The sequence below is a fragment of the Lepidochelys kempii genome, chromosome 1 (genome assembly GCF_965140285.1).
Source record: "Lepidochelys kempii isolate rLepKem1 chromosome 1, rLepKem1.hap1, whole genome shotgun sequence".
NCBI lineage: Eukaryota > Metazoa > Chordata > Testudines > Cheloniidae > Lepidochelys > Lepidochelys kempii.
In genome coordinates this window covers 345,238,248-345,254,667 of record NC_136380.1, presented here as the reverse complement: position 1 = coordinate 345,254,667, position 16,420 = coordinate 345,238,248, and the positions used below count along the sequence as shown (strand labels likewise).

The 16,420-nt window shown below is 47.4% G+C and overlaps 1 protein-coding gene across 1 annotated transcript in view; it reads left to right on the top strand.

Moving 5' to 3' along the window:
• Positions 1–16,420, top strand: part of PLXNA4 (plexin A4) — a 577,474-nt gene that overhangs the window by 20,814 nt on the left and 540,240 nt on the right. The window contains exon 2 of the mRNA XM_073328857.2: positions 12,862–13,044. Coding sequence (XP_073184958.2) covers positions 12,862–13,044 — 183 coding nt within the window. The remainder of the gene's footprint in view (positions 1–12,861; positions 13,045–16,420) is intronic.

Sequence of the window (16,420 nt, the reverse complement as noted above, 5' to 3'; positions counted from 1 at the left end):
TGGTTGGTTGGTGGTCTATGCTTTCTTCGGCTAGTGGCCTATCTTTTCCATCTTTCTAGCCGAAAGATGGAACAGACCTACTAGACCCTGCAGTCCATATCCCTGCAAACACAAGATAAAGATTTCCTGAGAGCTTCTGTCCTGTTTGTTTAAATATCTCCCCAAATTAGCCTTTTTGATACTTTCCTGTTGGAAAGATCTTGAAATCAGCTGATGGAAGAGATGCTTGTTATCTCCTTGCAAAGACCCAAATGCCTTCTGATGCTGAATCTGTATTCCTATTGGCTGTCTGGGTCGGCTTTGCTGGAAGCATGAGCAGCCTAAGTGTGTGTATGCATACTGCAGTCTGCAGTAGCCAAGCCTGTGATAACTGGCGTGAGTAGCCAAGTACCTGCCACTGTATAAAGAGCGGACTTCTAACTATTAGCTGTAAATCAAAAGCAAGACCTGGCCATTGCGGACAGCCTTATCCCCAATGAATCTCTGGGATAGTTTTGCAGACTGTTGAGATCCCTGGGAAAAGGCCCTTCTGCTGCTCTGTTTTTTGATTAGTGAGAGAGACGCTGCCAAAACGAAAGCGAGGAGGAACTGGGGATAGCTAATCCCATCCATAGGATTTCCCCAAAATATGGATTAGGCAGTGTTCTTTATCTGGGGCTGTTTAGAGACACAGAACTAAAGCAGATGTTTAAAGGACAATTGAGGTTTACTGTAGCCCCTGTTCAGGCCGGCTCCCTGATATCTGGCACTTAAATCCGCCAGCTTGGCCAAGTTGCTCTCTTCTGCTTGTGGGATCAGATGAGGTTGTGGAAAGAGGTGCGTCAGAACTGTAATCCGTCCGCTGAGATTCAAGTTCTTAGAGGCCCTGACAATCCCTAGCGAGAGCAGAGATGGGCACAAGCCACAGTCGGCTCAGCAAAGTCATTCTTTCCAGTAGAGCTTGGAGCTGTTTTTAATGGATTTAATCTAGGGAATATCATGGTCCTGCCAGAATCCGTCACTAAATCAAACCATTCTTCGCACATCCACCTGATTTTCCTAAGCAAATGTACTGCTCGGCCAGGGTGTCCCATTGGCAGCAGCTCTGACGCTGCAGTCATCTGTTTATCCATCCACAGAATGGGGACGATGAAAACAGAGGCAGTGAGAGTTTCCCCAATGGTCCTGCCAATGTCCCTCAGCCCTGAACTGGAGCGGGAGCTGCTAGGGCTTAGAGAACAATCTTGCCCCCTTGTTAATTGAATGGGGAACTGCCAGCTATTTCATGTGACAGTGTTTCAGATCTATAGAGCACCTTGGGTATAAGCGGTCCCTAGGGGGGTGCGGGAGGCTGAGCCAGCCCCCATGGGGGTTGGGGAGGGAGCTCCACCCAGTCCCGCCACAGCTCTAGCTCTGCTCCGACCCCACCTACAGCTGCAGCCCAGCTCCCGAACCTGCACCTGACCCTGTCCCCAGCCTCAGCGTGGCTCCACACCTGGCTGGGGGCCCAGCTGCCAGCCCCCACCATGGCCTGGCTGCAGCTCCGCCCCCAGCCTCAGCCCCTGGCCACGTCTCTGTTCCCGGCCTCATCCCCAGCCTCAGCCCCTGGCCACGTCTCTGTTCCCGGCCTCATCCCCAGCCTCAGCCCCTGGCCACGTCTCTGTTCCCGGCCTCATCCCCAGCCTCAGCCCCTGGCCACGTCTCTGTTCCCGGCCTCATCCCCAGCCTCAGCCCCTGGCCACGTCTCTGTTCCCGGCCTCATCCCCAGCCTCAGCCCCTGGCGGTGGCTGCATTCCCAGACTGGGGCCTAAACTGGAGGCGGGGCTGAGGTTGGAACTGCACCCAGCCACGGGCCTGGCTGCCAGCCCCCATCATGGCCCGGCTGCGGCTATGCTCCTGCCACCCGCCCTCAGCCTTGTTCCCTGGCCGCAGCTCCGGCCCCAGGCCCAGCCACCCCCAGCTGTGGCCCAGCCCCCTTATCCCTGTCTGTGTCCCAGTTCACCCAACCCGAGCCATGGCCCTGCTCCTGGCCCTGGCTCCAGGGAGGGCTGGGGGGGCATGAACAGGGGGAAGTGGGGTGTGTGACCCTCAAAAGTTTGGGGACCATCGCTCTAACAGCACCTTACAAATTAATCTGTCCTCACATTACACTGGAGAGGGAAGGTTCTATTATTGTCCCCATTTTGCAGGTGGGAAACTGAGGCCGAAAGAGATGAAGTGACTTGCCACAGGTCACACAATTTGTGTCAGAGTCAGGAATTGAACCCCAATTTCCTAGTGTCCAGTCCTGTATCTCAGTCACACAACTGTCTGCAGCTCATAATATGATTTTCTAGGCTGGATTTGAACTGACACAGTGAGTAAGAGGGAGGCAAAACACTGATCCTATTCACGTTCCCTTGGTCTGTCCTTTTGCATCTTTCAGATGTTCTAATTCAGGCAACAGCCATCCTGGAACATCTGGCATTCCTGGTGCATTAATGCACTAGCTGCAGTTTTCGTTCTTAAAAGTAGTTAATACAAAATTGTCTAGCTGAGAAGGCTCTGGAGAATTTAGCCCGGCTTCTTTATATTGCCTTTAGGAGTGTCTGGAATTGAAAATAAACCTGTACTCACAGCTCCTGACCTCCCCATCATAAATCTGAACTTACTTTAATGTTTCTCCTGACTAAAGGAGACGGATATATTGCTGTCTTAGCAGTGTATAAGATATAAACACTATAGCTGAGAGCAACAACTGCAAGGGGCTGGGTGGTCGTATAGATAGGGGGCTTTTTTGTATCTCTGCAGTCGATCTTGGAGAAAGAATCATATTAGCTGAAAATCATTACTGTGTGGTTTGTTTCACTTGCTAGCCTCAGTTCACTTTCAGACCTAGAGGACAGTTGCCTGCATCGCGAAAGGTATCCCTATTGTTGCCTTATTGGCATTTGTGTCAGAGAAAGTGATTGAATGATCCATGGAGACTGAACTAGACATGGTCTGGCAGGGTTAGAGAACGTTGTGGGGGACCCTGACCCTGCAGCTGTCTCTTCTGAGGAGGATAGCAGGCATTTCACTCTTGAAAAGTACCCATGAGCACAAGGCTGTGTTTCTTGTAAAAGCTTGGATGAAATCAACAGGGTTTCACCTTTTGTTTTGCATCTCAAATGGACAAAATTGTGAAATCGATCTGATTTCAATGCAAAATGCAAGTTCATTTGGAGCCAGGTCCAGTCTCAACCAGAAGGAAATAAGTCATGGTGATCAGAGTTTAAGTCTCCATTTATCTGGAGGTGTACTCTCGCTCAGCCAGCAGTTCTTGTGCTCAGTGCAGGAATCACTGGGTGAGATTTTACAGCCTGCATCATGCAAGAGGGCAGAAAAGATGATCACAATGGGCCCTTCTGCCCTTAAGCTCTTTCAGCCAGACCGGTCAGTGTTTGCTGCAGTGAGGTGAGTGGAGTACGCGGGTAGATAGTTATACCAGGGATGCCTTGACCTCATGTCTAAGGATCACGTACCGACCTGTCTTCGCCTCTCAGTGCTTGCCTGCACCAGCCCTGGTGTTTTGGGTGGGGTTTCATACCCTGGATCCAGAGTGAAGTGTCTTGGTTCCCATTAATGAAATGCATCTTTTTAGTGGCGAAATAGGTTCCCCCTTCTTTCTTCAAAGTCATGAGAAGGAAAAGGGGATTTTTTTTTCACACCAATAGGATGGGACTTCTTCATTTCCTTCTCTGTCTGTCTGACAAGTGGGTCAGGCTAAATGTGGGCCTGGTTTTGTTACAGATGTGAAACACAAATCACGTTAACTGCAAGGTTCGCTAAGGGTTCTGGTCGCACTGGGCCTGATTGCAAGTGAATTTTGTTGCAATTTACCCGTCATAGAACATCACAACTGCTATTCTACCTCAGACCAACAGTCCATGTAGCTTGCTGTCCTGTCTCTGACAATGGCCAATACCAAATGCTTCAGAGAGAAACCCAGAAGCAGACCGCTATTGAATAATCAACTCATAGTTTGTTTCTTCCTGACCCCGTGCAGTTAGTAATTGGCTGATGCCCTGAAGCATGATTATTTATATCTCATTTATATTTTTTATCCTATCTAATGGAACTGTTGATGTTTCCATCCATATACAGGGCTGGCCTTACCATGAGGTGAACTGAGGCGGTCGCCTCAGGTGCCAGACTAGGGGTGTGTGTGGGGGGGGGCGCCACTAAGACCCAGAGTGTAGAAAATTGTGTCTGCTCTATGTATGTATTCTCTCTGCTCTAGATGTACAGAGATGGTGGAGTGCTGTGCTGGAGGAAAGAGGGCACAAGAGACATAACAGGCAGGCAGGAGAAAAGGTGAGAGGGAATAACAGAAAGCTGCAGGGAGATAGAGGAGGAGGAGCCTCTTATGGACCTCTCTAGCACCCCCAGGAGCCTGGACTGATTAACACCAGCTTCTCAGGGAGCTTCCTGGCCATTATCTTTGAAAACTCGTGGCGAACCGGGGAAGTCCCGGATGACTGGAAAAAGGCTAATGTAGTGCCAATCTTTAAAAAAGGGAAGAAGGAAGATCCTGGGAACTACAGGCCAGTCAGCCTCACCTCAGTCCCTGGAAAAATCATGGAGCAGGTCCTCAAAGAATCAATCCTGAAGCACTTGCATGAGAGGAAAGTGATCAGGAACAGCCAGCATGGATTCACCAAGGGAAGGTCATGCCTGACTAATCTAATCACCTTTTATGATGAGATTACTGGTTCTGTGGATGAAGGGAAAGCAGTGGATGTATTGTTTCTTGACTTTAGCAAAGCTTTTGACACGGTCTCCCATAGTATTCTTGTCACCAAGTTAAGGAAGTATGGGCTGGATGAATGCACTATAAGGTGGGTAGAAAGCTGGCTAGATTGTCGGGCTCAACGGGTAGTGATCAATGGCTCCATGTCTAGTTGGCAGCCGGTATCAAGTGGAGTGCCCCAAGGGTCGGTCCTGGGGCCGGTTTTATTCAATATCTTCATAAATGATCTGGAGGATGGTGTGGATTGCACTCTCAGCAAATTTGCGGATGATACTAAACTGGGAGGAGTGGTAGATACGCTGGAGGGGAGGGATAGGATACAGAAGGACCTAGACCAATTGGAAGATTGGGCCAAAAGGAATCTGATGAGGTTCAATAAGGATAAGTGCAGGGTCCTGCACTTAGGACGGAAGAACCCAATGCACAGCTACAGACTAGGGACCGAATGGCTAGGCAGCAGTTCTGCGGAAAAGGACCTAGGGGTGACAGTGGACGAGAAGCTGGATATGAGTCAGCAGTGTGCCCTTGTTGCCAAGAAGGCCAATGGCATTTTGGGATGTATAAGTAGGGGCATAGCGAGCAGATCGAGGGACGTGATCGTTCCCCTCTATTCGACATTGGTGAGGCCTCATCTGGAGTACTGTGTCCAGTTTTGGGCCCCACACTTCAAGAAGGATGTGGATAAATTGGAGAGAGTCCAGCGAAGGGCAACAAAAATGATTAGGGGACTGGAACACATGAGTTATGAGGAGAGGCTGAGGGAGCTGGGATTGTTTAGCCTGCAGAAGAGAAGAATGAGGGGGGATTTGATAGCTGCTTTCAACTACCTGAAAGGGGGTTCCAAAGAGGATGGCTCTAGACTGTTCTCAATGGTAGCAGATGACAGAACGAGGAGTAATGGTCTCAAGTTGCAGTGGGGGAGGTTTAGATTGGATATTAGGAAAAACTTTTTCATTAAGAGGGTGGTGAAACACTGGAATGCGAAAGCTCATGCTCAAATAAATTGGTTAGTCTCTAAGGTGCCACAAGTACTCCTTTTCTTTTTACCTAGGGAGGTGGTAGAATCTCCTTCCTTAGAGGTTTTTAAGGTCAGGCTTGACAAAGCCCTGGCTGGGATGATTTAACTGGGAATTGGTCCTGCTTTGAGCAGGGGGTTGGACTAGATGACCTTCTGGGGTCCCTTCCAACCCTGATATTCTATGATTCTATGATTCTATGATTCCTGTTTCCTGCTGCTTCCCTGAACCCACTTGCGGAGAACAGGCAGTCAACTGACATAGTAGGAGCCAGTTAGGCCCTTAAGATGCTGATATCTTCCCTCACCCAGGCCCTGCTACCAGCCTGCTTATTTGTTCCCTTCAATTGGGTGTTGAGAGCCACTATTGCTGGCACAGAACAGCAGTCATGAGTGAAAGAAGAAAACACCCCTCGGGGGCAGCATTCAGAAAAAGAAAGCAAGCAAAGGAAGCTTTTCTGTCTAAGCAGGAAGGAGCTCTCCTGAGATACATAGACACAAATGTTCACGGTGAGCCTTCCGGCCCCAGTGAGGATGTGAGTGGTGAGGAGATGCCTGATCTTCCAGTTTGTCAGAGGGCAGGTGACCTGGCAGCTACTGCAGCATCAATATCTCTTTCTCAAATGGATGTAACCGTGCACATTCCTGAAGAAAAGTGTAGATCAGAGAAGAGTGTGGTGGAGGCGCAAGAAACAGCTGCTGCTGAGTTTAGTTCCTTAAGTCTAGATGATCCAGGACTGTGGACCCACTTGAGCAGTGGCCTGAGGGACTTCCTTGTACTGCGTGGGCCACAGCAAGTGAAAAACTTCATGTTCCCCAAAGACAATGAAAATAGAAGTTTCCATCCAGCACTTTACTGGTGTGAAATCCCCAATGGTGACAAAGTGGAGAAGCCATGGCTTATGTACTCAAAAACCCAGAATGGTGCATACTGTTTTTGTTGCAAACTCTTCCAGTCTAATGTTCCAGCCACATTAGGTTCTACAGGAAGAAAGGACTGGAAAAATCTGGCCAGAAATCTGGCATGCCAGGAGAAGGCAGCAAATCACCAGAGGGCATTCCATAGGTGGAAAGAGCTTGAGATGCCACTAAGGTTAAAGGCAACCATAGATGATCAGCATCAAGAGAAGATTGCATCAGAGTTTCTTTACTGACAAAATGTTCTGAAAAGGCTCATTGCCATTGTGAGACTGCTTGCTACCCAAAACCTAGCACTGCGTGGAACTTCAGATCAGCTGTATGTGCCAAACAATGGAAACTTCCTTAAAATTGTGGAGCTGATGGCTGAGTTTGATGCTGTACTCCAGGAGCATCTAAGAAGAGTCATCACCCAAGAAATGTACACACACCACTACCTTGGAAAAACAATTCAAAATGAGATCATACAGTTACTGGCAACAAAAGTCAAACAGAAGATTGTGGCAGATCTGAAGTCAGCAAGATATTACTCTGTTATTCTGGACTGCACACCTGACATCAGCCATATGGAAGAAACGACTTTAATGGTGAGTTTTGTAACAACAACAGAACCTAGTGAAAATGTCCCTGAAATGAGAGCATTTTCTAGAATTTATTGACACTGATGATACTACAGGGGCTGGTATGACAAACGTGCTTCTTAAAAAGCTGGAAGATACAGGAATTGCGATAGCTGACGTGAGAGGTCAGGGCTATGATAATGGTGCCGACATGAGAGGAAAGAACAGAGGAGTGCAGACACAGATCCGAGAGTTAAACCCTCGAGCTTTTTTTTTGTCCCATGCAGTTCTCATTCATTGAACTTGGTGGTCAGTGATGCAGCATCAGCTTCTAGTGAGGCTGCTGAATTTTTTAATGTAATTCAAAGCATCTATGTATTTTTCTCTGCATCAACTCTCTGACACTGAAACCACTGAGTGCCACACGATGGGAAAGTCGAGTGGAGGCGATAAAGCCTATCAAACATCAAATGGGGAAGATAGATGATGCCATAGTTGCCATTATGGAGGATAATGCTATGACAGCAACTGTTCGTGGGAGAACAGTGGCAGAGGGAAATGGAATCACCAGAAACATACATAACTTCAAATTTCTGTGTGGCTTAGTGTTGTGGCATGACATACTGTTTGAAATAAATGTTGTAAGCAAGAGGCTCCAAGGTGTTGACCTTGATATATCTGGAGCAATGGAACAACTGGACAAAGCAAAGTCATACCTACAGACTTACCGGTCAGATGAGGGATTTCAAAATGTTCTGAAGAGTGCACAGAAATTGGCAGAGGAACTTCACACTGAAGCTATTTTCCCACCTATTTGTGAATACAAGAGTCACTGAAGAAGAAGACATTTTGATTATGAGGCACAGGATAATCCCATAAGAGACCCCAAACAACAATTCAAAGTTGAATTCTTTAACCAGGTGCTAGATTGTGCAATACAGTCAGTTGAAGAACATTTCATGCAGCTCAAGGAACACAGCAGTATATTTGGGATGTTGTATGATATTCCAAAACTCCTCACTATACCTGAAGAAGCACTACACCAGCAATGCCGGGCACTAGAGACAGTGTTGACACGTGATGACATGCGCGATATTGATGCGAGTGATTTAGGTGATGAAGTGAAAGCCCTTTCAAGATACATTTCAGCAGGATCAACTCCAAAGGCTGTTGTGGAAAATATGTGCACAAATAAGATGACCACCCTCTTTCCAAATGCTTTTGTTGCTCTGCGCATACTTCTAACACTTCCTGTAACAGTTGCCAGTGGAGAACGCAGCTTCTCCAAGCTGCATTTAATAAAAACACATCTACGCTCCACAATGACACAGGAGAGGCTGGTCAGCCTTGCAACCATCTCAGTAGAGCAAGAGCAGGCCCAGATTGTGGACCTTCAGGAAGCAGTTCAAATCTTTGCAACCAAGAAGGCCCGGAAAGCACCACTTTGATTATTCAAACTGTTAGAGGGCTTATTCCTTCACCCATGTACTTCCCTGGTCCTTCTCACATGAACAGAGAGCAACAATACCCGAAGTCCAAAGGTGCAAACAATTCGATGTTTATTGGGGTGAACTTCCAGCAAGCATGATTCCAGTTTCCTTCCTTAGTATCCTCCTTCCCAGCTCTGACACCACAGAGCCTTACACCTGTGTCCCTGTTCCCATTCCTACCCTTAGCCAAACATGATTCCAACTTCCTTACTCCCATTCCCATTTCCCCCTTTAGCAAAACATGATTCCAATTTTCTTACCCCCATTCCCTGTTCCCATCTCACACACCCACATGCCCACCCACACCCAGTCACTTCCTCATTGACTACAGATTATATAGTAAAACTTGAGTTCTGCTTAGCTATACCTTAACCAATCATTTTCCTGAAATTTAACTAACCAGTCCTAACATATTGTAACATGATTATGTAACCAATTATATCCCACCACCTTAATTAGTTTACACCCAGCAAAATTAATTATACAGCAGACAGGAACAATCACAGAACCAGACTGAGATTATACAGACAAACAACAGCAAAGTGGGAACTATAATGACAAGACAATACAGAAGTGAGGATTTCACATCCCAGCTATTGATAAGTGAGTTCTTGCCAGACAGGATGCTATCAAACTAAGTTTCCTTTTACATTTTCTAGGCACTTCCCTTTCTCTGGAGGTGATAGGAACTATCAGGACAGGATTGTATTCCTAACAGCCGAATAGCACCTTATTTCAGTGTGACTAGTTTGGAATGTGAGGATGTGACCGGTCGCTTCCCAGTTTATGGCTGCCTCTGCTGCTTAGCCAAAGGCCTTAGCCTAAGAACAGGGCCTCAGACTGTCACAGTAAGAGAAGGCCCTTACACCAGCAGACAGTGATTTTGATTCTTTCTTTTATACCTCTATCACTAGCCAAGTGATAAGAATACACCTAAATTCTTAGAGTATAGGCCTTTACAGACAGGCCTGAATATCTATATCCTAACACAAACAGATAAAAATGCCAGTGTTTGCTCTGCAGACAAGAAAAGTTACATTTGCTGTTCAGGCATTTGAAAGTTAAGTGTTACTTAACATTTTTGAACAGGGCATTTTAAGTTGTTAGTTCTCCTCTATTGGGGTAGGTAGCAAAGCAGTACCATGAAAGGAGTAGAATAGGAAGAAGGCAGAATTGAGACCTTTCAAAGTTTTGGCCCTAGCAAAGGGACATGGTGGCGTCATTTGAGCTCCCCGCCTCAGGTGCCAAAATGTTGTGGGCCGGCCCTGTCCATATAAATATTCAAACACTACTAGGGTCTTGGTCCCAATGGTATCTAGCTTCATTGAGTTCTACAGGGTAATCACTGTGTACAATTAGGTTACACAAAGGATGAATCTGGTCTTTGGAGTTTGGCCATATACCTTTTATGCTTAGTATAAAGGATATATGGCCAAACTCCAAAGACCAGATTCTTCCAGCTTGTAAACTAGTAGCACCCAAGATGTGACTCATGGAGTCCTAAGATTTGATCCAGGGTTGCTCTCTGAGTTGATGTTTTAACTCCGAAGGTGCAGTTCCCAGAGATTAATGATTCTAATAGGCTAGAGCTCAGGTCTTGCTGTTCTTTTCTAATATCTCTTTAAATGCTTGGGGGGGGGGGGGGCTTTGTATGTTTCTAACTATTTTAAAGACACATTACTCTCCTGTTCAATAAAACCATCTGCAATTATTCCCTGTAATTGCCAGGTGAGGACAAACCTGATCAACTTCAGGCTTTTATTGCTAGGGAACTCAAGCAAGAGCAGTAATTTCTAGCCATGTGTCAAGGAAGATATGAGCAAATATAAAGCAAATATAACAGTAATGCTCATAATCATTTATTATTGATCTAAGAAAATTAGATAGACATTCTGCACGCTTATTTAATTAACACTTATAGGCCTCAATCCAGCAAAGCATTTAAGCACATGCTTAAGTGCTTTGATGGATCAGGTCCATAGAACCTATTGCCTTGGCAAATGTGCTATTATACACCACACTCTGGCCATCTAGGGCTGCTTCCTTGTCACCACCTAGTGCTCTGTGATCAACTGGAATGTTGCAACACCAGCACTGATAGAACTGCAAAAGCACATAGAGCTAAAGGAGAGGACCTCTGTTAACAGGGTAGGGTCTCCTAACATCCAGTCCAATGCCCTCCTCACCAAACCGCGTTGCCTAGAGCTAGGGTAGAAGAGATGCCTCTGCCAATGCCATCTGCTGCAGCGTATACATTGCCTATTGATGTTCTAGGAAGCACCATCAAAGAAGCCTAACCATATGCTAAACCAAATGCATTCACAGCTTCCACCACGTTCTGATGGCTGTCCACTTTGGGCTCTCGTGGACCGAGTTCCAAATATGAAGTCCTCTGCTGCCAATCCTGAGGCGTTCAGGTCCAGAAAGAGACAGTAGCAGCCCAGAAGATCATAGTGGCTGTGAAGGTGTATAAGTGGGAAGGGGCAGTTTTTCAGGTTGTTAGGGCTTTACAGATGTCTTCAGCACTTGGAAAGAAAGAGAGAGCTACTACAGAGCTCCAGTTACAGAACTTGTCCTCCATGGACCCAAAGTCCTTTACAGACATTTAATGAGTTAATCCTCCTCAAAATCCCCCTCTGAGGCAGGTAGGTGTTAGTGACCTCCATTTTACAGAGGGGAAACTGAGACCCAGAGAGGTTAGCTGACTTGACCAAGCTCACATTGTGTGATTTGGGGGAGCAGGAATAGAACCCAGGAGTCCTGACTCTGATTCCCTTAGAGAGACAAGGTGGGTGAGGTAATATCTTTTAGTGGAACAGCTTATGTTGGTGAGAGAGACAGGCTTCCGAGCCACACAGAGCCCTTCTTCAGGTCTGGGAAATGAGTCCCTTGTGATTTATGTGCATTTCTGACACAAACTGGGAATGTTTAAGCTGAGATTCTTAACAGACCATGGGCTTGGTTGTTAGGCCATGAATGATAAACTAATAGGCAAAAGGATGAGGTGATGTGGTCCAGTGGGTAGGGGACTGGACTAGGATTCAGGAGGGCCTGGGTTTTATTCATGACCCTACCACTGACTTGCTGTGTAAGAGTGGGCTATTTACCTTCCCAAAAGTGGGGGAGGGGGAAGGGCCCCCCACCCCTTGGCAAGCCGGAAGCTAAAGCTGGGCTGCGTAGCCATGACCCTCTACCCGCTCAGAGTAGGGGAGGGGTCCAAGAGCAGCCTGTGTCCCTGCCCCTGGGGTCCCCACTCCTGGGGCCCCCGCCCAGGCCAGGTGGAGGGTCTGAGGTTCTCCACAGCTGACCTTGTGGCTCTTATCCTGACCTGGCTCCGGTTGCGGGTGGAACCTCAGAGCAGGGCTGCCCAGAGGATTCAGGGGGCCTGGGGTCTTCGGCGGCGGGGGGTCCTTCTGCTCCAAATCTTCGGGGCACTTCACTGAAGACATGGAGTGGAACAAGCGGCGGTGGAGCGGCGGGTCCTTCACTCTGGGTGTGTTCGGCAGCACTGAAGGACGTGCCCCCGAAAACTCTTATGGGGGCCCCTCCGGGAGCTGGGGCCTGGGGCAAATTGCCCCACTTGCCGCCGCTGCCCCCCCCCCCCCCCGGTGGCCCTAACTCAGAGTCATAGCCCAGCCATGGTAAGAGCTGTGCAGGCAGCTGTGGGGAGCCGAGGTATCTCCACCTGCCCTAGGTGGGGAGCCTGGGGGGTGGGGACAAAGGCTGGAGCTGCTCTTGGGGCTCCCCCACCCCAGGCAGTTGGATGGTCCATGGCTCCCCAAAGCTGCCGGGCTCCTTGGCTGGGCTCCACCTGCCGGCCTGGCCAGGGGTGGGGTCTGTAGCGAAAAGTTAACAGACCAGGTTGTCCATTTTCAAAAGAGGGAGGGCCAGGGCCTCCCCGCCCCCCATTGCAGCATCCCTAGCTATTTGTCCGTCTTGTCTCTTTAGATTGTAAGATCTATGGGCCAGGGACTCTCTCTTTAGAGTGTGTGTGTGAGTGTGTGTGTGTGTACAGCATCTGGTATGGGGCCCTGATCTTGGCTGGGGCCCCTTAGGTACTCCTGTATTATTTAAACTGGGTACCGTGGCCTTATGCTCTCTCTCCCCCCCGCCCCCTTCTGTTCACAGCTGTTAACAATTGATGACAATTTCTGTGGCCTGGATATGAATGCCCCCCTGGGAGTATCGGAGATGGTGCGAGGACTCCCCATCTTCACCGAGGATGGGGACAGGATGACATCTGTGATCGCCTATGTCTACAAGAACCACTCACTGGCATTCGTGGGCACCAAGAGTGGCAAGATGAAAAAGGTAGGCTTGGCCCAGCGTGGCCTTCCTAAGTCAGTGCTGCTAGTTGCTATGGAGACTGGCTGTGTCGAGATGAGTGGGAAGCGTCTTATAGGCCTGGTGCATGGTTACCTGTTATGTGAGTTGAATTGTATCGGTTGGTGCAAGATTGCACTTTAGCTCTGAGGGATTAGGCTGACGTGACTGAGGGGACAAGTCTTCTAATGTTGCACCTTCCAGAAGATGGTGGCCATGGGTCTAGCCACCTTCAGACTTTGGTATAGCGTAGATCTAAGTACAAACTTTCTCAGCTCAGACTGTCTAATTAAATGGCTGATCACAGGGTGTCTGTGGGTGCTGTGGAGGAAGAACTTACTGGTGCTATGGGTTATTAAGAAATATGACTTATGCTTTGGAGATGTTCCTTCAGAGCGATGTGACCAGACATGCTTTTAGCACAGAAGTTAGTGGATGCTTTATCTGGGTAAGGCTGAGTGTGTGTTTATGCAAAGGGAGAGGGATTTCTATGAAAGAAGAGCTGTGTTTGAAAGGTAATAAGCATTGTGTTTACTGGGTAACCATGGTTGACTCCATATAAATAAATACTCTCTTTATGGAATCTGGGCTTAAGTCCCTCTCAAAGTTACTAGACACCCTCCAAATGAACTGTATATGTCCATGGCTTAGCTGTAGCTTTGATTGTAACAGCTGCTGTCATTTATTGTCTGGGGCACTTGTGTTTGTCTTCTGAAGCTAAAGCCAAGACGGAAAGACTTTTACCAGTGGTTTTGGCAGGTGTTTTATTCTTAAGCTACTAAGAGCCATTAAAGGTAACCTTCCAATGCTAAAAATGGGCTCTGTGCCCCCTTTTAGAGCCCTATATGATGCAGCAACAGGCTGGCAGTGTTTGCCTGAATAATGGAGCCAGAGGATGTTCCTGCTGCAAAGTGATGTGTATCGTTACCACATCAGAATAATGAGGTGTGGGAGTGGCTCTCTAGAGTGGAGAACTAGGATGTGTACTGAGCAGTCCTCATGGAGGAGCCTTGGAAGCTGCCAATCTTGGGAAGAAGACTTGGGCTGGATTTTGTGTGTCATTTTGAATTCCCCTTGTGAATAAAAGTAAACCCCGAGAGAGAGAGTGTGTGCGTGTGTGTGTGTGTGTGTGGTGGGGAGGCGGGGTGTGTGTGTGTGTGTGTGTGTGTTGGGGGGGTTAACTGGTGACCTGTTATAACTTGTGTGGACTGTGTATGGAGCGGGGTGAGGGAAGTCACTTGCTCATAGGTATCTTCTGCTTGTTTTTTATCTTAGAAATATCAGGCATGTCAAGTCTGGTCCTGCCTTCCCTGTTCATGTGGAGGTCCGCCCTGGAGGACCAAGATATGTTCATTGGGAACTGTTTCAGTCCTTAATTAAAGGGGGTAGGGCTGTTGAATAAGAGTATTTTTCTTCTTGCCGCTGTGTGTTCAGACATGTGTGAAATGGGCTCAACCAAAACAAGCTAAGTCGTTTGTAAACCATTTGAGTAAAAATCATTTTCCCCTCCACCATTTAATTACTTTTCACTTCCCTGTTATCCGTGATGTCATTGTAACCCAGCTAATTCTCCAACAGCTTATAGTGTCTGCTAGGAAAAAATAGGGGAGATGAGATCTGAATTAAAAATGTTTAAAAAAAATTAGACTGCACCCCCAACACTTTCATACCTTCTTTATGTATCATAAGATGCAAAATAAGGCACAAGCTCTCACCTTTTCCCCCTCCTTTGCAGGTCATTTTACAGAATCTAGGAACTGATCTCTTTCTGTTGGGAGCATAGAAAACCCGGGCATACGGGCTGGGAAGGCTTTTATTTTTACAGTGTGTGGTGGAGACCAGGGGCATCCTTTTAGGGTAAAGAATCAGAGGAGGGAAGCTGAGCTGCTGACAGGAAACTTTGAGAGCTGCCTTTTGTTCCATGTTTACTAAATGTGAATAATGTTCTGCAGACTGTAGCTAACAGGGAATGGACGTGAGAGCAGTGCAGGAGCACAGGGGCTGGGATCAGCAGTCAGCCAACGAAGTGTCTTTTTGAGAGGCAGCTTTCCCCATGCAGTGTGTGGAAAGCTGCATTAGCCCAGGAAATGCTTCTGTCTTTGTATTTGTTTTGGCCCAGCAAATCTGGGGTATCCATTCCCTGCAGAAATCTCTCTCATTCCATCATCCCTCTTGCTAGGAGAACAGGATCTGACTCCCAGCAATGCTGCTTCTGTGACTCCCGTTCAGCCTAGAAGGATGGCCTGTGAGCAACGGCTCTGAGCTTAGAACACCAGCCTCCCTCCCCTTCCAAATCCCACACATCCTGGGAAATTTAAAGGGCCGGTCTGATGCTCAGACATTGCTCCCTCGCATTGCAGGCGCATGTCCTTGCCACTAGTTCTGCTCAAGAGCCTTGGTTTTTCTCCTGGGACAAACTGGCATCTGCCAAGCCATCTTGAGCTTTTTGGGGCTTCACATTTGGTTTGGTCTCCTCGTCACGTTGGAGGTCTTGTTCCATAGCAGGAGAAGAGGAGTGGCCGAGCTCTCGGTTCCAGCTCTCCCCATTGATGCTGCCGCTGCTAACCCATCCAATCAGCATAGTGTTTGATTTGGGGTTAGAGAAATACCTCCTATGGGCAAATCAGTCTCTGAAATAACCTGTGTAGGCTCAGATGAACTTATGGTCCCCTCTGGACCAAGGCCAAGGGTTTCCCAGTGCCTGTCTCCAAATGGGTCCTAGCAACGATGGTATTTCACTGCTCCTCCTCCCCCTCCCCCTCCAGACAGCTGGTGTAATGTTACCTGCAGGGTAACACCTGGTGATCCATTTCTGGGTCAGCCAGATTGTGTGAGCAATATTGCACAAGGGATGGAGTTATTATGCACTTGTTTGCCTTAAAGGTACAGAATCTATTTACTTCTTGATACTGAAAGGTTTGTTGCAAGTAAGTAGCAGACCGTTTTGGAGAACCCTGTTTCTCTGCAGTTAAGAATGTACTGTTTTTGTGTGTGTGTGTGTGTGTGTGTTTATTTTTATATAAACGATACATATTGTATCTCAGGTTCTCAAGATGTGCAATTTGTGGAAGCCCTGCAAACTACTCAGTCATAAAGCAATATTAGTTGGTTGATGTACAAATATTATACATTTGTTATACATTCCATCAAAGGAATTTTCCAGTGACATACAACTGAAGTAAAATATTGTGCTTTACAAGAACACATCATTAGAATGAAAACTAGCTGTGTATTGAGAGTCTGGCCATGTAACCAAGACAACAATGAAGGAGGAAAAAAAAGGGAAAAACCAAGCTAGAAGTGGAGTGGAAAAAGAGTGAATGAAACAGAATGAAGAGATAAAAAGGACAAAAAGCAAAGTGGT